This window comes from Lithobates pipiens, unplaced genomic scaffold (genome assembly GCF_037356315.1).
Source record: "Lithobates pipiens isolate NorthernLeopardFrog02 unplaced genomic scaffold, aLitPip1_a1.2 Scaffold_18, whole genome shotgun sequence".
Lineage (NCBI taxonomy): Eukaryota > Metazoa > Chordata > Amphibia > Anura > Ranidae > Lithobates > Lithobates pipiens.
Window position 1 is genome coordinate 520560465 of NW_027507758.1, and position 20297 is coordinate 520580761.

Consider the following 20297-nt stretch of genomic DNA (forward strand, 5'->3'; position numbering starts at 1 on the left):
CATGCTCTTACTTAGTTGGAAGGCAGACCTTTTTTTACTTGCCACATCCAACCAAAGCATTGGCAAGAGCAGCATAGTGTGATGCATCAGTTTTAGAAGTTTGATTAAATAAAACTTTCCTGTCATGGGACTACAAGTCTCCATAATCCAAGAAACAGACAAGAAATCTTTCTTGAAGTACAGCTTCCTGGGTAGTGCCCGTGTCAATACATGTTGAAATAAGAGCATGCAGCGTGTACATCAGGTCCCCAATCTACTCCTGCAATCGGTTAAGGGCACGTATGGAGAAGCAACTGAGGGTTGTGAACCAGGAGCTCCGAATCTGTCTCTTGTCCATTTCTGCCAATTTAGGGCAGTTGTCTGCACCATATTTTCCCATTTTAGACTGCAGAGCCTAGAGATTTTGCATACTTTTAAATGTTACAAAAAAGCGGATTTAAGGACACAACAAAAAAAATGTAAAAAAAAAAAAGGAGCCTCCTAAAGCGCCACCTGCTGGTTCAAAACGAGAACAAACAAATGTTAACATTCAATATTTTGTGTCCGAGTAATAAAACAGAAAAACAAAAAAAGACTTTGATACATTTGTAACAACAACAACAACAACTATAAGGCCACTATGCATTTATTTAAAAAGTAAAAATATTTTTTTTTATTCTAATTAAAATGGAAAACAGCATTTATATTACCTTTACTGACTATACAACATTTAGGCAAACAGAAAATTGGGGTACTTACCGTATCCAGCATTTGTAGGACCTTGTCTTGCTCACAGGCATCCAGTCCATCAATGATCACAACAAGTCTTGTCTGGTTCTGTGTGAAACTGTCAATTGTCTTTGTCATTTTAGCCATCAGTTCTACTTCACATTTCAGAACCTGGAACCAAATATTCACAATGACACTATTAAGACAAAACAAACTGGGTGTGGTTTATAGGCAGTCTGGATACCCGATTGCTTAGAAGTCAAAGCAGGAAGGGATCTTTCAATCTATCATAGCCAGAGGACCACATAAGTTAAAGCTTTCAGTAATACATTTCGTCTCATAATAATAATAATTTGCTTATCATTGTTCTTTTTCTATCTCTGCTATATCACCCTACTAACACCCATGTGCCTAAAAAAAACCCTCATCTTCAATGGGAGCAAGTGCCTGGTTATCCAAAAAACACTAGACAGCTTTCCTATGAAAAGTAATTTTTTCACTGTAGTCTAGAAATTATGTGAATCAACTTCTATTTTCTGCTTCTAAACCTTTCCCAGTAATCCTCATCTGCAAACTCTAGTCACTCTCCCCTGCTTTTAGTCAGCTAGCATTTTCAACAGGGTTGGATATCGTTACAAACACTCAAAGTAGTAAGGGGCACTATTTGGAGTAGTGCAGACTATTAACCCAGTGGTTCTAAACCTGGGAAAAGGTTATATTTCAGCTGTCATCCATGCTAACACCATTTCCTCATGCACGTTCTAGGTAAAAACAACCCAAGGACCTGCCCAAGGTATGCCCATATCACAAGGCTAAACTAAAAAGGCCAGACGTTGTCCAGGAGAAGCCATCTAAAAATGGATTGCAATTGGACAAAGCAGGGCCCAACTCTTTATGCCACCACTCCCCAAGCATGTTCAATTCTATGCAATGGTGCTATAGAAGAGTGGTCGCCAAAAGATACGACCCTTTGCTTGCCTTTATCCAGCCCTTGGGCAATATTTCATTCACTGATAGCATCAATGGGGCACTCAGACCAGTAAAGAGGGACAATTCCTCCCAATGACACCACAATGGGGCACGATTGCTCCTACTAACTCCAAAGATGGGGCATGTTATTTTCCCGCCAACGTTGGGACCTTTTCTACTCCCAATGGCTACAGTCAGGCCTCCCTAAAGTCTGAAGGAAATCAAACTGGCCCCCTGTTTAGTACGTTTGCAGACCCTTGTTACTGACATGTGACCTGGCTATGAAGCAAAAAATGACCTACAAATTAGTGACCAGGCAAATACAGCATGGGGTGTGACATACCACAAAAAAAAAAAAAAAAAAAAAAAAAAAAAAAAAAAAGAGAGGATGCTTCGTAAATCAACAATGTTATGGTAAAAAGTAGGAAAGCAAAAAGGTACTTTTTTTTTTTTTTTAAAGAGCAAGTACGAGTACCGATAACTTTTGCTCAAGTACACACCAATACCAAGAACGCGTGCAAAACTAATAAAGAGCTATTCGACAAGAAGGCAAATATTGGGGAACATAGTGCAGTGCAGATTATTCATTTAAGAGCACAAACAATGCAGTGTCTTTAATTGATCATAAAATGGGTAATCAGTGGCAGTACCTTCATGAAGCCTTCACTTTTCAACCTGTGAAGTCTGGAGGCCGCACTGTGAAGGCGTTTTCTTTGCGAGTTCAGTATTGAATCCATCACTTGCCACCACGTCAGACAATTCAGAACCAACACCAGACCAACAACACAAGCCACAGCTATCAGAATAGCATTCACAGTCATGTTCTTTGCATCCACTTTGAAGATTGCCAGTAAAATAACTCCAGCAAAAATGCAGGTCATGATAAAGATGAAAATGACAAAAGATGGAAGGCAACACGTCTTCTTCCATTTCTTCTTCCCTAAAACAAAGGCAAAGATAACTTACAAAACAGTTTTAAAAGACAAGAAACCAAAGTGAATTTTATTCTGAATTTGCAGGGAAATGGGGCAAGGAGAGGGACAACTCCGCTGACAACCAGATTAATATAAAATGCAACCAAAAAGCAGCAAGTCACTCAAAGACCCTCATGCAAACACTTTGCTTGTAACGGTGCCCATACACTGAATAATTGATTGTGGAGAAAAAGGTGATCAATCTGGCCTTTCAACAACTGCCCACTAAGTAATGATATAAAAGTGTACAAATTTTAATACAAGTGAAAATTCATACACATTGTAAGAAAATGATTAATTGATTAATAAAATGCACAATAATTGATTTTAAAAGTCCATAGCGTAACACTGTAACTAATGCAACACACAGGATCCTCCACTTCCGCTCTGGCAATTGAGACGTACGCCGCAAGTCACAGCTGTGACGGAACGGTTTCTGCTTTGCCCTGAGCTATACCTTCAGCCCTTTTTGTACCAGACTTTGGATTATGTAAGTGCTAAACTTAAAATGATTAAAAGCAATATTACACTATTTTGCGTTCTCTGTGGCCCTTTATTTTTACCGAATTTTAAGATGAGAGCTGGATATGCAAAGGTGAATACATAACGTTGAAGACGACCATGTCCATATATTTTTGCATATTGGATTGGGCTTTCTCGCATATGGATAATTAACTGGGATGAGATCACTGGAATAAGGAGTTCCCTATACTACATGCCTAATGGTGACTCTGTGGCCAAGGTCATCTGGTGAGCACATTTGATTATCACTTCGGGTGTAGCACTATTGCATTTGAGAAACTGAAGCACATTGCACTTTAGGAGCACAGTGTTGGATTTTATATCGCAGTGTTAAGCTGTGGACTTTTAAAATTATTAAATTATTGTGCACTCGAATTATTGCATTAATCAATTTCTTACAATGTGTATGAATTTTCACTTATATTTAAATTTGCGCCCTTTATATCATTACTTATAAGCTATTAGTTATCACTAAACTTTAGGCGCAGCAATAGAATATTTAGAGAATTGTTTTTGGCGCCGTACCCCATCACTTTATTTTTTCAACAACTGGCCACGGTATAAAAACTAGAAAGCCAAGAGATACCATTAGAGGAGAAACAGAGCTGAGGAGCAATTAGCGCCAGTTCCAGAAGAAGAAAGGGTGAGAATATGAACTTAAAAAGGTATACTAAAGTGCACATTTTTTTTCCATTTAAAAATAACTTACCTGCTCTTTGCAGTGGTTTTGCACAGAGCAGCCCAGATCCTGGGGTCCCTCATTGGCGCTCCTGGCTCATCCCTCCTGCAGAGTGCCTTCACAGCAAGCTGCTTGCTATAGGGGTAGCCAAGATGCTGCTCTGTGTGAGTTTATTCAGACACAGAGCCTGAGCTTGGCCCCATCCCCTCTCCCCTCATTGGCTGACTGACGTTGCTTGCCAGCAGCGGGAACAAATGTGCCCACTGCTGTGCTCAGCCAATCAGGAGGGAGGGTACCAGGCAGCTGAGGTTCTCGTGCAACATCTCTGGATCCAGATGAGACTCAGGCAAGTATTAGGCCACATGCACACTGGACGTTATAAAAATGCCAGTAGCATCACCTGTAGAACTAGCTGTAGAATGAGTTTTGCAACATTTTTGTAGTAGCGCTTTTTTTTTTTTTTTTTTAGCAAAACCACACACTCTTACGAAAGTTTATGGCTCAAAAATGCTGCTAAAGGCAGAATAGCTGCGTTATTCAGCATTTTTAAGCTTTCATCAGAGGCAGAGCATTTTTTCAGCTGAAAAAGTTCCTCATAAAAACCACCAGCTTTGGATTTTTTTTCCAGCCAGAAAACACCCCTGCCAAAAACCACTGATAACAGCCTATGTGTGCATGGACACACAGGAAAACATGCTGGGGAGTTTACTGGCTGCAGAAAAAAACACTTGAAGCAGCTGTAAAAAAAAAAAAAAAAAAAAAAAAAAAAGTCTAGTGTGCTTAGGGGGGCTGCTGCACACTAAGGGTCTTTTTTATCTTAAAGCATAGAATAAAAACCTCCTGACTTTAGAAACACTAAGATTTTTAAAGAGGAGGTAAACCCTGATGGGTTTTACTTCTCTTTTTTCCTCTGAAAAGTAAAAGAATAATGTGCTAGTATGCATCACATACTAGTCCATTATGTGACACTTACCCGCGCTGTCCCCTCTTCCTTCCGGGGCCGCGGGCTCCGGCTCTGTGACTGGCCGGAGTCACATGCCGTCACTCCCGTGCATGCACGCGGGAGCTGTTAAGAAATAGCACGGAGGGCGCATGCACCGATGACATCGGAGCAAGCGTATATGGTAAATCTCTCCTAAAACATGCAGGTTTAGGAGATAATTACAGTAACTACAGGTAGACCTCATTATAGGTACAGGTACAAGTGGTGTAACTAGTTTACAACCAATTTTAAAAAGTCCAGCCTGAGCTCATTCGGCTGGGCTTCTTCTATGGGTCACAGGAGTGCAATTCGTTTTGCACTCCTGTGACCTGTTTTCAGCAGAGAGCGGTCTGAAGTCCGCTCTCTGCCGTCACACAGATCAGTCCAGGCACCTCATCAGCCCGACTTCAGAAGTCTGGTTCCGCCAGGTGCCTGAACTGATGGCAGTGTCAGCCTCTCAGGGAGCTGCCGAGACAACCAACTTCCCACCCCTCCACAGCTCAGCGCTCCAGTGAGTGTGTGTGTGTGTGTGGGGGGGGGGGGGGGGGCAGAGCAGGAGAGCTGCTGACAGTCAGCAGCTCTCCACTCAGGGAGGTGAGAGAACCAAGCCATCGGCGGTGTGCGATGGCTTGGTTCTCAGTGCAGAGGTGGCAGGGGACAGATGAAGCATTAGGCCGATACTGCATCCACCTAGGCAAGTATAAATCAGCAAAAAACACCAAACCCATACTTCTTCTGTAAGCAGGCAGTACATGCAGTAGAGAAGAGCTGAGGGCATGACAGAGGGCAGAATCTGCAGAAGAGTGCAAAAGGTATGAAGTCAAGAACAAAACATATTTTGATTCACCAACGGTGGTTACTAATCTTCCCAATTAAAAAAAATAAAAAAATAAAAAAATAAAAACAGGAAACAAACTCTGTGTCCAGGAAGTAAGTCTTGGAGGATACAGAAACAGTGAAACGGTATCAGTGAATCTGAGGACAATGAAGGTTGATAAGAGACACCCAAATCTGGTGATGTTACTTTAACCACTACAATACAGGGCACTTTCGCCCCCTTCCTTCCCAGCCCAAATTTCAGCTTTCATTGCTCTAGCGCTTTCAGTCACAATTGCGCGGTCATGCTACACTGTGCCCAAATGAAATTTTTATCATTTTGTTCGCACAAATAGAGCTTTATTTTGGTGGTATTTATTCACGACTCCGTTTTTTTTTTTTTTGCGATACAAGCGCAAAAAAGCGGAAATTTGGAAAAAAAACAATATTTTATTTTTTCTATTTTAAAAGAAATCCAATAAAATCAAATTTTGTCATAAATTTAAGCCAAAATTTATTCTGCTACATGTTTTTGGTAAAAAAAATTCCGTTAAGTGTATAATAATTGGTTTGTGTGATCACGGACATATGTACGCAAATGATCATGTACATATGTGTGCAGGTGATCACGTATATATGTGTGCAGATAATCATTGGAACATGTGATTTTAGTGGGACATATGTGGGGGACTTGTTTTTATTATTAGGGGCATGTGTTTATTATTTGGGGACATGTATGTTTTGGGGACATGTGTGTTATGGGGACATATGTGGGGACTGTGTTTACACTGTGTGGTGTGTTGTGTATTACACTAGACTGGTGATCAGTGAGTAAAAAGCTGTAAAAAACAGCTCATACTCACTGATCATCAGCCGGCTGCAGCGATCTGCTCTCCTCAGCGATGACTTCTGTGTGAGGAGAGGAGGAGCCGATTGCGTAGCAACCGGCTGTTTGTTTACATCACATGACGGCCGTGATTGGACAAGGCCGTCATGTGATCAGGAGGGCCAATCAGAGAGCCCTCCTGCCGATCTGAGATGTGCAGTGTCCGGGTGACACGGGCGCATCGGGATCGCGCCGCTGCGCGGGCACGCTCCTTCTGATGGACGTTCCTGAACGTCCCATCAGAAGTAGACGACTCCCACCCGGCCGTATATGTGCATTGGCCGGGTGGGAAGTGGTTAAAGGTACTGGGGGGTGGGTTGGGAGTCAGGATTGCGATAGATGGGGACTCAAGAATAGGAGGATCGGGGTTGCTCTGTGCAAAACCATTACACACAGCAGGTGTGTATAACAGGTTTATTTTATTTTTTAAATAAAGCAAAATAAGGGGTCTGCAATTAATAACACTGTGGCACATACAGTGCAGACTGGTCACCGATTAGTGACCCATGTAAAATTGGCTAGTAAGCGCTTTTTTTGGAGGGTCATCTTACTGATGGTATGGATACTGAGCAGTGATGCATTTCTACTAGGGGTAGAATACAGAGGAAAAATCAAGACCAAGGGCACAACAACAACGCCCTTACCCACTTGACACTTAAACCCCCCTTTGTGACCAGACCAATTTTCAGCTTTCGGTGCTCTCACACTTTGAATGACAATTACTCATGTAATACTGTACCCAAATGAATTTTTTGTCCTTTTTTACATACAAAATAGAGCTTTCATTTGGTGGTATTTGATCACTTCTGGGTATTTTGATAAAATGTTGCAAATTATAAATTTTTCTTCATAAATTTTGGCCACAATTTATACTGCTACATACAGTGGTGTGAAAAAGTGTTTGCCCCCTTCCTCATTTCCTGTTCCTTTGCATGTTTGTCACACTTAAGTGTTTCGGAACATCAAACCAATTTAAACAATAGTCAAGGACAACACAAGTAAACACAAAATGCAATTTGTAAATGAAGGTGTTTATTATTAAAGGTGAAAAAAAATCCAAACCATCATGGCCCTGTGTGAAAAAGTGATTGCCCCCTAAACCTAATAACTGGTTGGGCCACCCTTAGCAGCAACAACTGCAACCAAGCGTTTGCGATAACGTGCAATGAGGCTTTTACAGCGTCCTGGAGGAATTTTGGCCCACTCATCTTTGCAGAATTGTCCTAATTCAGTTACATTAGAGGGTTTGAGCATGAACGGCCTTTTTAAGGTCATACCACAACATCTCAATAGGATTCAGGTCAGGACTTTGGCTAGGCCACTCCAAAGTCTTCATTTTGTTTTTCTTCAGCCATTCGGTGGTGGACTTGCTGGTGTGTTTAGGATCATTGTCCTGCTGCAGAACCCAAGTTCGTTTCAGCTTGAGTACACGAACAGATGGTCGGACATTCTCCTTCAGGATCTCTTGGTAGACAGCAGAATTCATAGTTCCTTTTATCACGGCAAGTCTTCCAGGTCCTGAAGCAGCAAAACAGCCCCAGACCATCACACTACCACCACCATATTTTACTGTTGGTATAATGTTCTTTTTCTGAAATGCAGTGTTCCTTCTACGCCAGATATACTTGGACACACACCTTCCAAAGAGTTCCACTTTTGTCTCATCGGTCCACAGAATGTTGTCCCAAAAGTCTTGGGGATCATCAAGATGTGTTGTGGAGAAATTGAGACGAGCTTTGATGTTCTTTTTGCTCAGCAGTGGTTTTCTCCTTGGAACTCTGCCATGCAGGCCATTTTTGCCCAGTCTTTTCCTGATGGTGGAGGCATGAACGCTGACCTTAACTGAGGCAAGTGAGGCCTGCAGTTCCTTGGACGTTGTTGTGGGGTCTTTTGTGACCTCTTGGATGATTCGTCGCTGCGCTCTTGGGGTAATTTTGGGCGGCCGGCCACTCCTGGGAAGGTTCACCACTGTTCCATGTCTTCGCCATTTGTGGATAATGGCTCTCACTGTGGTTCGCTGGATTCCCAAAGCTTTGGAAATGACTTTATAACCCTTTCCAGACTGATAGATCTCAATTACTTTCTTTCTCAATTGTTCCTGAATTTCTTTGGGTCTCGGCATGATGTGTAGCTTTTAAGGATCTTCTGGTGGACCTTACTGTGTCAAGCAGCTCCTATTTAAGTGATGCCTTGATTGTGAACAGGTGTGGCAATAATCAGGCCTGGGTGTGGCTAGAGAAATTGAACTCAGGTGTGGACAACCACAGTTATAGTATGTTTTAACAAGGGGGCAATCACTTTTTCACACAGGGCCATGATGGTTTGGATTTTTTTTCACCTTTAATAATAAACACCTTCATTTACAAATTGCATTTTGTGTTTACTTGTGTTGTCCTTGACTATTGTTTAAATTGGTTTGATGTTCTGAAACACTTAAGTGTGACAAACATGCAAAGGAACAGGAAATGAGGAAGGGGGCAAACACTTTTTCACACCACTATCTTTGGTAAAAACCCAAATTAGTGGATATTGTTTGGTCTTTGTGAAAGTTATAGAGTCTACAAGCTGTGGTGCAAATCATAAAAAATTGATCACACCTGATGTACTGGTGGCCCATCTCATTTCTTGCGACCCGTCAAGCCAGGAAAGTACAAATACCCATTAAATAACCCCTTTTTTAAAGTAGACATTCCAAGGTATTTAGTAAGATGCATGGTGAGGTTTTTGATGTTTTTTTTCCCCGCATTTTTTCCCCACAATTCTTTGCAAAATTAAGATTTCATTTTTTTCCACAAAATTGTCATTGTAATAGGTTATTGCTCATGGCATGTGTATTCTGCTATTCCTGAGTATTATGATACCACATGTGTGGGACTTTCACACATGGAGACGGCAAGTACAAAAATTCTATTTTCTCCTCTTTTGTTCATCAACAGACATATCTCCTTAATTAATTTAGTTACTTCCTGTAGAACGTTTGAGAAGAAAAACCACTAACCTGGTCAGCATTCGCTCCAGAGTCAGACCCAGGTAGCCCAATTTCCTGGACAGGGCTAGAGGGGACTTTGGGTAGTTCGGCTAACACCCAAACCTTTACAGGAATTATACCCTCACAAAGTGGAAAAATTCTGTCCCCCTTCTCTGGTACCCCCAAAAGGTTAAATTTGTGGAAAAAGGAGGCCCATGAATCTGGAAACCAGCAAAGACGTCCCCTCACCCCAGCAATGGGTGAGGGCAGACCTTCATGCTGAAGGAGTCTTGTCAGTGGATCTGAAGAAGCCTGCTCTAGGCTTAACAGAACAAGATTGCTTGGAACTTCCCGGGGAAGATTTGAGAGATAGTTTCCTTTATCTGCAGTCCTGGGAGCCTGGAAGAATTTCTTATGGGCTGAGAAGGAAGGTCCTCGTCTGCAACGAGGCTCCTTCCCTTACCTAGATTGAGACAGGAAGCTACGCTTTCTTCCTGTGACACCCTTAACGATGTCATCCAGGGTAGCCCTAAACATGAGGTCGCCTTGAAAGGGCAGATCAATGATCAATTTATTTTATTTTTTTTTAAAAAAGCTTGGTTTGCCAACCAATTCTTAAGCGTTAGCACATGTCTAATCACCACCGCTGAAACAGAAAGCTTGGACAGTACAGGAGCTGCATTACAAATATACTGCAGCCCATGAACCAACTGGTCTGCTAAATCACACAAATAGCGGGAACCTGCTCACTACCCAGACCCTGGCGCAAAAGCTTGGCCCATTCAGTTAGAGTCTGCGACACAAGGGCCGAGGCCAAGACTGGATGCAATGCTGACCTAGCTATAGTAAACATGCTGCATGCCACAGCCTCCTCTTTCCTCTCAGCCCGGTCCTTAAAATGACAGGGATTCTTCTATTGGGACAATGGTTGCTTTATTCAAACTGGAAACATGAAGGTCCACCACTGGTGGGGTAGTCCCCTTTTTTAAAAGTGATTCTTCAAAGGGATAGCATACTGAGAAAAGTCTGGGGACCACAAAAGGGTGACTTTGTTTGTTCCCATTCCTTATAGGTAAACCTTTTAAAATAAGGCAGATAAGGAAACACCCTTGGTGTGCGAGGTGACTTATGCATACCAAAGGACACAGCCAGATCTGTGGCCCCTTCAGACGCATCCCCCATATTTAGGGTCTCACGCACTGCAGTAACAAGCACGTCCACCGGCGCTTTTTCAGACGCTATGGAGACCACAGAGGACTCATCCCCATCAGACGGGTCAGGGGGCGAGATATTAAACCCCCCGGGACAGGCCATGTCCCCGGCGGCATCAGGCTTAGCATCAGATGAGACAGAATGCGCAAGGGAAAGTGGGGCATGCTTCCTCCCGAGTCCTCGCTCACACGCTACTTCCACTTGGGATACCAATGACTCAAGGACCTCCGTCCGCGCAACCATGGGAAACTGGGGATCCGAGGGACCTGCCACCTCTGTGAGGTGATCAGCGGGTAAGCTGTGACCCTGAGGCTCCATAGGGAAGAAGATCCTGTAGTGCAAAGGAACTTTGGCACCACTAAGGGACACCCCAATGGCCAGGGTACCTATCAAACCGAGAGGGAGCTACAAAAAGAACCCCCAAAGACTCACACTACCAAACGGAGAGGAGCACCACAATTCGGACCCAGAAACATTAATGTCAGCGTCCATTTCATATATAACGAGACAGGAAGAGAAGCATAGGAGAGGAAGAGCTCTGTCATCTCCACGGGGGTTCCGGACATTTCTAGTGTCTCATTAGACTAACGAAAAATGGCCACCGTGGCATCGGGTACACAAACACGGCCGCAAGCCAGAGACCAGCCAGACCAAGGGAAAATGGGCGCTGTGATGTCATCGGACCACCCAAACATGGCCGCCGGCCTTTTGACATGCTGAAGCATGCTTTAAAAAAAAACAAAAGAGAATACGGCGAACTCTGAATATGACTAGCAAACAAACCCATATAATGTTAAATGGGAATAGAGTATAAATAGTAATGACCACAATGGGCTGTTACAGTCAGTAATGTCCATGAAGTATAAAGGTAAAATAATTAAAAGAAAACTGTCCATGGGGGGGGTGCCAGTTCAGAGTAGAAATGTAAAAAGCACTCTGAAAAAGACAAATGGAAGAGGAGCGACGCCTTCTAAGTGAAGTAAATGGTACATTTTAATAAGATTTTAAATATCAATAAACTCACAAAAGTGGTTCATAGATGGGCATTGTAATAATTTCAGCATTTGCTAGTCGCCGTCAGAGAGGAGCGGCCATCAGCTGTAAATCCGGCAGAGGGATAGATGATGTGGATGGTCCCAGTCCCGGAAACACCGATGGATACAATGTTTCCAGTGGTCGTGGAGCGCAAACACTAGGCACCAGCACTGGTGGGGATCGGCGTCACGTCCGGGTATCACTTCTGGGTTAGCGGGGAGGAGCTCGTATTCGGGACATGCGTGTCCCTTCTTCAGGCTTTATGGCGGCCATTATAGAAAATGCAGAAGCATGCTGTCAGGATCCTCTCTGTGCCTTCAACATGGTTACACACTCTGCAAAGGGACCCCCTTCTAAAAAAAAGCTACTGTACTCTACCAGGCAGGGTGAACATTTGAGGGGATACGGCTGTGCATTCTGCACTACTGTACTCTCTGCACTGGGACCCCCAAACTGCACACTAACTCACACTGCACACGCAGCAGGGCATCCACCTAGGGGTCTTCTGCACTGGAACCCCCCCCCATACCGCCAGAGCATGACACACACCCAGAAGGGGAATTGCAGGGGAGACCCCCAGGGGTCTCTGCTGCCTGCCCTGGGACTCCCACCAATCCACGGGGGGAGGGGGAAGCCCAGTTTAACCAAGGGACTTTAGGATGGGAGGGGGAATCCTGCAGGCAGGTACGACCATCCCTGGAGGGTACCCACGTCCAACCCAAACTGCAGAAAAGTGGGACTGTACTTACAGATTCATGGTGCAGGTGACCCCCCAGACAGAACTCCTTGCCACCTAAGTGGGGGGCTGTCGGCCAAGGGACTGCTGTGACTTGGACCAACACTCGTTCGTATGCGGCCCTGCGAGAAGTTTAACTCGCGGCCAAGCTAGCACGTAGCTGCGGTCTGCACACGCTCGTTGGCTGGACTGGGGAGACCACTGGAGCTAGATTATCCAGCCCGTCTCCCAGAGCGGCAGTGGATTGCAGATATTCCAGGAGAAAATGCATGGAAGAAAGACAAAAAGTCTAATTTGCTAGGACCAAAAGATCCCAGCAAGGAGCTAGGTCCTTACTCCTGACTAGACAGAAATGAACTGAATACCTAGAGCGGGGGGGGGGGGGGGGTATATATTGACTGAGGACATCCCATTAGCATAGTCAGGTGTTTTTTGTAATGCCTAGTCCTACTCCTGCAGAGGCGATATAACCTAATGGTCAAGATTAAGGAGGAGCTGTGTCTGTTGATGAATGAAAGAAATTACAATGTTGCAGTCTGATCACTGGGGGAAGAGGAGATTGAGAAAATGCCTGCCTGACGCAGACTGAGGCCATCAAAGCAACCTAGGCAAAGACATTTACATGGAGGGAGGGTTACCTCTTATTTTTTTTGTTCAAGTAATTTTTTTTTTTTTTTTTTTTTTTTTAACAGATGTTGTATATCAGGAAAGTGTACAAGTAGATATGCAAAGTTACTGAAAGGTCCACCTAATCATATACAGCTTTTAAAATACAATTATTTTAAGTACCTTGCGATTCTTCCGTCTTGAAGACCCTGAAAAGTCGGGTTGCCAGAAAACCAAACTCTCTCTCACATGCATCAGAGAGAGTGGCGATCATTTCTGCCATGGAGGTCTCTCCACCAACACTAGAGAGCCTATTATAATCTGTAAAGAGGAACCTGAAGAAACAGATAAAAATACACACCAGTATAAATATCGTAATTGCTGTTACACATGCACAACACCACAGGTATGTCTCACTTCTTTATCACAAGTAAAGTCATGACTGAATTTAAATTGAAATAAGCCCATAGCTGAAATGCAAAAAAAAAAAAGAAGACTACACGAGGCTTCTATATACAAATGTCACAGCATGAAAATTTAGACTGCCCAACACCATAGCATAATACTGGGGATAATTTGGGGGTTCCATCCATAGAAACTTAATAGGTAAAAAAATAATTGTGTGTTAAAATTCCAGTTAGCAATGGATTTTCAAGCTGGGTGCAACACTGCCTTATCTGCCCATGTAGTGAACCTATTACTATCCTAAAATCATGCATTTTTGGAAAATGGGGACTATGTTTTTACTTAAAGTGTTACTACCACAGATGCATCCAGACTTTTTTTTTTGCGTGTGGTCGGTTAGAGGTTTAACAAATGTGCTTATATTGTACCAGCCATTAAATCTCCTGTAATATTTATTGTGCAGTCATTGCATGGGATATTTTTTTTATCAGTCGCTGTCTGAAGAGTTTCCAATCTAGTGACCCTACACATCCAATCAGAAACCCTTGCATTAACTGAGAAAAATGCAAGGCGCTCTGAATGGCAATTATGCCAAGCAAGCACCCCCCTGGGAGGTTCCTAAGCAGCAGGGCAGCCACTTGGCATAGGACCCAGAGAACAGTGGTGTTCCCTTTAGTCGTGGTAACTACTACAGCAATTCTCCGCTTCCAAGCTGGACCAGTGTAACTATGAAAAAAAAAAAAAATAAAAAAAAAAATCAATACCTCAATTTCAGCTTTTACTGTAGGAGACGGAAATCAGGTGTCCTGGCCTGGCAGGAAAGGCCCGGGACGTGTAACTCTCAGAACCAAATGCTGAGACATGTAAATCCTTTCACAGATAAAACAGCTCCCATATATGCATTTCATACATTTTTAGCAGTTTGACTGGAGATCAATTTTAAAACATAATGATGGGGGGGGGGGGGGAGGCATTTTGACATGCATGTAAATTTCATATCTTGGAGTACAGTTAGGGACACAGGCTTGATATTCATAGATCCTGGGTTAAAGGCTGGTATCTTCAGGTGATTGGACACTGGCAAAGCTTTGAAGGTCGTGCACCCTGGATATGCCCCTATAACCCTACCCCGCTCTGAGTCCTGAGTTATGTAGCAAGCAGGATTAGAAGGAAGGGTGGCCTGTGTCCAGTACTGCACTCCAATATATGTTAAATGGAAGTCAAAATTCCTTTTATCCTAATCAAAGTACAGGACAAAGGCGTGATATTCACAAAAACTCTGGGACATACCCAAGCATCGAATAAGAAGGGCGGTGGGCAACATCAAGGCAAACAGAACAAAGCCAACAGGGCCAACCAGAACAAGGGTCAAATGACCCAACTTCAGAGTCTGAAAGCTGCATCCACAAATGATTGGACAACCACCTGGTAGAACTTTGAAAAGGTTTGAACAGATAACCAGGTGGCAGCTTTACAAAGCTGGTCAACAGAGGCTTGATGCTGGAATGCCCAGGAAACTCACACTAATCTGGTGGAGTGAGCATGAAATAATGCAGGAGTCGAGTCGTCCTTGTCTAATAGAGTGTAGGTTCTTGAGATGAGCTGTCTAATTTATCTAGCAATGGTGGATTTAGAGGCACGATACACCTTGTGAGGTACTGGCGGTAGTCTGTTTTACTGATAGACTCAAGGGCTCTGACCACATCCAGGCAATGTAGAGAAATTTAATTTGGGTGCTTTGGAGTAGGGCACAAAAAGCGAAGGAGGTCTATGTTCTCATTCATGTGGAAGACTGATTAACACCTTAGAAAGAAAGGAGGGCACAAGACTACCTTGAAGGATGGGAACTAGCTCCCTACAAGAGAGTCACCGGCTCAGAGACATGTCTGACAGACATGATGGACTCCAAGAAGACTACTTTGCAGAATAGATCTCAGAGGCATGAACATATTTTCTATATTCACCCAAGCATCATAAATAGTGGAATGTCTTTTTAGATTTAGCAGGTCACTTTGTACGCTAAGAGGCATAGCAAGACAGAGGAGAATACAAGTGCAGCAATGCTGGTGCTTTTGTGCACAGAAGTGAACATATCCACATTGGCAAGCATATTGCCCATGTGAAAGCCATATCAGGTATTAGGGAGTCTAGAAGGGAGAGAGTCTTCCGCGAGCCTCTTCCAACATTGTCTTTGGTTCTTCTTCATTCCTTTTAGTGTCTGCTTTTAAATATAGCCTGAACTCAGGTAAAGACAGTGAAGATGGAGAAGGAGCCTTGCAGTTTGAGCTCTGGACACTGGATTGCAGTATTAAAGGCTCCTTTCACACTTGTAGGACTTGTCATTCTCCATGATTTCCAATGACAACCATTCATATTAGTACAACTTCAAGTTGTGCCAACATCAAAAGTAGTCCCAGCACTACTTTGGTCCGACTTTGATGAGAGTCAAACACAGGCATTCCCTGAAATTGCTTCAAAATCTTGGCCGCAAAATCATGCGACTTTGAAGTCGCACAATTGGGAAAGAGACCTAAAGCTGTTAGTTGTCCATGGAATTGTGACATAGTGGCAGAAGAGTCTCTATGTTAGAGGCCATGTGTTGCGTGCTTAAGATCAAGCTAAAAACACATGAATAGATTGGTGTTAAAATAGAAACAAGGGAAACATTGTCACTATGAGCTTGCATATTTTGGGGGCCTTCGGCAGAGAGAATGCTTGACTGAGCTTTTGCCATTTCTCCCTTGCACCTGGTTGCCACTACAGCTATGGGTGAAGGTATACCCCTGTGCTGTGCTCTTGGAGTAGGGTGCAGAAGTAGGGTAAACGTGCCCAAGAAGGAGCACAGAGCAACCTGGATGCCAAACATCCTGTAGTGAAGTTCTCATGGCAGAATGGCCCGAGTACCTAAAGGGCTCTAGACAGAAGTGGCAGTAAAGTGTGTGACCTGTGGTGTAATATAATAATTGGTCATACACTTGAGATGAACCTCCGAGTAGTTGAATTTTAACACCACGGTTTGACAATTTTACACTGTAAAAGAAGTGCATAAATTCTAAACGCATTTTAATTTTCCTATTTTATGTAAATTCTAATTATTTGGGAACAACATGATATAATGGCAGAGTTTACAGTAATGGTCAGAAATACAGGATGATCCTGTCTTACCTGTCCATGTCACTAGTCCCAATAAAGGGTCCAGGCTTTCACCATCAAGGTAGGCATGGCCCCCTAAGAGGCCTTCAGGGTTGGTGTTCCACAAGGATGAGCCATGGCTCTGGACCAGTAAGCAACATTACAGGCGGTCCTCATTATGAAGGCTCTGTATACAGTCCCCATGATTTTACTGAGAGCACACTGATCTGGATGCACTGCTTCTATTGTAATATTAGACAACTGAGGAGTTTAAGTGCCGATTTAAAATCCAAAGTAAAATAATAAAACTAGTCAAAATAAGTGATTTCTAGATAAGGGAGAAAAGGTTCATCACCTTAGGACACTAGCGTAAAACGCAGGACTCACGGAATAAGGTAGGGTTATAAAACAAATTTCCAGGGGGCGGGTATTTCAAAGCTTTGCCAGTGTCCATTCACCTGACGGTACCAACATATAACTCAGGATCTATGAATATCAAGCCTGTGTCCTGAGTGTACGATTAAGATAAACAGTTAACAAAACAAATCATAAGTCTGGTTTGGAACACCAAATTACAGTCAAGGTAAATAATTTTGTGTTTTCCACACAAGCATTTCGATTTAGTTGGTTCCTATGATATCATCTCACCTGACAGGCAAAGCCTTGGTGGTCTGCTCTGGGAGCTCTGGAGGGTTCACAAACATCAGTTTCATAAGCAGTTCTAGATAACCAATATGTCGCGCAAGTCTGGTACTCAATACCCAAGCCCAGTTCCAATTCTCTCCTTCTCGTCGCCCACCAAAATACACGGCAGCTGAAAATATATGCATATGGTCCAATAGTTACATACCTAAACTTATTAGAACGCAAAACAGCTTTTTCTATTTAAGATAATCTCCTACATAATTCAAAAGTATGACAAGGTATAAAAAAGGACTAGCTAAATATGAATTCTCTTTAATATTGGAATAAATGGTTCTAAAACATTAGGCTATCGTGCACTATATACCAGCAGCTCTGGATGTGAATTTAGCCATTGGGATAAAAACAAATGACTGACATAGCTTCTCCCACTGTCATTTTTGGGATATGTGATGGGATGAGGCATGTCAATAGCTTCTGATCTAAGATGGCTCTATATACTGAAGCATCTGGAGGGCTTGGATTTCTTTAGTCCCTTCTCACCATAATCTTAATGGTTATATTGTCTTCAAGCTGTGAATAAAGTGTAACAAAAGATGGGGGTGGCAAGAGAGGGAAGGTGAAATGGCCAGGTAGGCAAAGCATTTGTCTAAACCTGGCGGGGTATCAAATTAATAAAACAAAACAAAAAAAAAAAAACAACCTCTCATATAATTACCCCGACGGTATCTAAAAAGATTACACAGATTGGAATCTGCTAGAGTTCAAATAGCCTGTGAGATTCGTATTCAACTGACTGGTGAACATAAGTGGGATACCTGGTTAAATGACTGTAGAACCATACCATAGTCACAATTCAGCTGCTTTGGAGGAAGTATGCGAGTTTCAGAAGGGCAAATATGGTTTCATAATGGTTGTGAGGCAGATTTCCCCCCCCCCCCAATCTGCTTAGCTATGACATACTGAAAAGAAAGAATTGACCACACACCGTATCTAAAATTCAAACATCTACATGTGTGAGAGGCAGCCAGAAATGAAACAGTAACAATAACATAGAAACTTACTGAAGAATATATAGAGGACAGCCAGCAGGCTGAGTGACACCGATATCCCCAACTTGACATCTACACTGAATGACAGAAGCAAGCCAACAGTGCTACACAACATCAAAATGAGGAAGACAATGAGCCAAGAGAACTGGAAGAGGGGCTCAATCTGCTGGCCTGCAAACGTCTTCATTTCATCTAAGAGAAGAAGGAATACAGGACATCAGACATGAAATGCAATGCCTCTTTTACACAATAACAAGTTTACACAATGTAAGGCTAGGTTCACATTTATGCGTGTACGGGAGTGTATGTAAATCACACATTCCCGCACACAAAACACGTTGCTTCATAGAAAGCACGTGGGGGCACCATCAACTTTTAAAAGGCACCCAAGCGCACTGTAAAAAATGCTGTCGTTTTCTACACATGGAAATACAGGATGCTAAAGCACCATGCGATTTCCATGCGATCGTAATTTTAAAAAGGTGCAGCAACCTTTTACTTGCAAGAATTGCAGACATAGTTGTAAGGTTTTAGGAGATGGGAAAAAGTTGGGAAGCCTGACTTTGTCACAACATTTCTCAGGGGGCCCTTTCAAGTCCTATTTTAAAACTGTACTCTTTTTTTTTTTTTTTTTTTTATTTAAACTTAAAATGGTTTTATCAATATCTTCAACGAAGACAGGCCATATAATCAGACAGCCTAACCCTCACTTCCTTCTTTTCCATCCTGCTCTTTGACACTTTGGTCTAGGCTAACAAGGGTCGTATTTAGGAAGTATATCTGGCTCTTTTAGACAGATTTCTATCAAATTTCCCCTTGAAGAGTAGGAAGTAGTAAGAGGTTGATTCTGGGGAAAAAAAAAAGCTTGAGAAGTCATTTTACAATCTGTGCAAAATGTCTATCTCTCTCACATAATTTGCCTCAAATATTTTTTTTTCTCCATAGAGTCCATCATACCCCCTTATTTTTACATTAGATTGGTGCTAGAGCTGACCCTTGCTGTGACAGCTGTGACCATTTGCATGGATCTTTCATACATCTTTTATGGCACTACTCTAAAGAAATTCTGGGCTGATGTAGTGCTTTTGCAGCCAATTTATGCGTAGAACCTCTCACTCTTAGGTTATTTGGATACATCTTCTATGGACACAGTTTCAATTTCTAAAGCACGGTTTGTTGGTAGGATAATTGCTTTGAAGTGGACCTCACCTTGCGCACCTTCTCTTTCAGAATGGATTACTGAACTTAAAAGCATTTCTTTTGAAACACATACTTAGTACACACATTTAAATTTGAAGCCATTTAGTGTCATTGGGCCGACTGTATGATCTCGGTTATTACGTGAGAACAGAGTTGTTGGTTTTAATTTCATATTAAAAAATCCAAAAATGTTAAACTATGGTATATAATTTTTTAGTATGCATTACAACCCAAATGTTTCAACGGGAATGCGGTCAACATACAGCACTGTTATGGGATTCTTTTTTGTTTCTGTTGTTGTGCACCGCTGTCCTCGACGGCAGAGAAACTGAAAACCCAACTGTACCTTCCTCAGAAATCTGAGTTCAGGGGAGCGATCAAATTCTTACTGAGCAAATCTGACTTCTAAATCCACAGCATCATTTACACAATCTGTGGTTTGGGAGGGAGACTGCAGGAGAGAAGTGGTGACTATCTAGCCAGACTTCTAGTCTGAAATCACCAAAGTCTAAGCTTCCTGCTGATTGGACAGTTTTAGCTCTTACACATTGGTAGGAGATGGAAGTGTGTCAGACCCAGTGTTGCCAACCGTCAGTCAGTAAACAGGCAATTTTCTCCTGCCAGTAAAAAATATGGCTGTGACGCTCAGTCTGGAGCCAGCTGAGACCATACGAGTGCCTGCTACAGTGTGTTCGGGGAGCTCTGGTGGAGGCGGTGCCTGAGCATGTCCTATGATGTCATGGTGAAAGGGAGCCAAGAAGAGCGGCCAGAGC

At 42.8% G+C, this 20297-nt stretch overlaps 1 protein-coding gene across 3 annotated transcripts in view; it reads right to left on the reverse strand.

Moving 5' to 3' along the window:
* The window catches only part of KIDINS220 (kinase D interacting substrate 220), a 225988-nt gene that overhangs the window by 143556 nt on the left and 62135 nt on the right, over window positions 1-20297 (reverse strand). For all 3 annotated transcript variants that reach the window (XM_077488746.1, XM_077488745.1, XM_077488744.1), the window contains exons 14-18: window positions 18337-18516; window positions 17279-17444; window positions 13277-13428; window positions 2328-2617; window positions 739-879 (exon numbers count right to left, since the gene is read on the reverse strand). In XM_077488746.1, the coding sequence (XP_077344872.1) occupies window positions 739-879; window positions 2328-2617; window positions 13277-13428; window positions 17279-17444; window positions 18337-18516 (929 nt within the window). The remainder of the gene's footprint in view (window positions 1-738; window positions 880-2327; window positions 2618-13276; window positions 13429-17278; window positions 17445-18336; window positions 18517-20297) is intronic.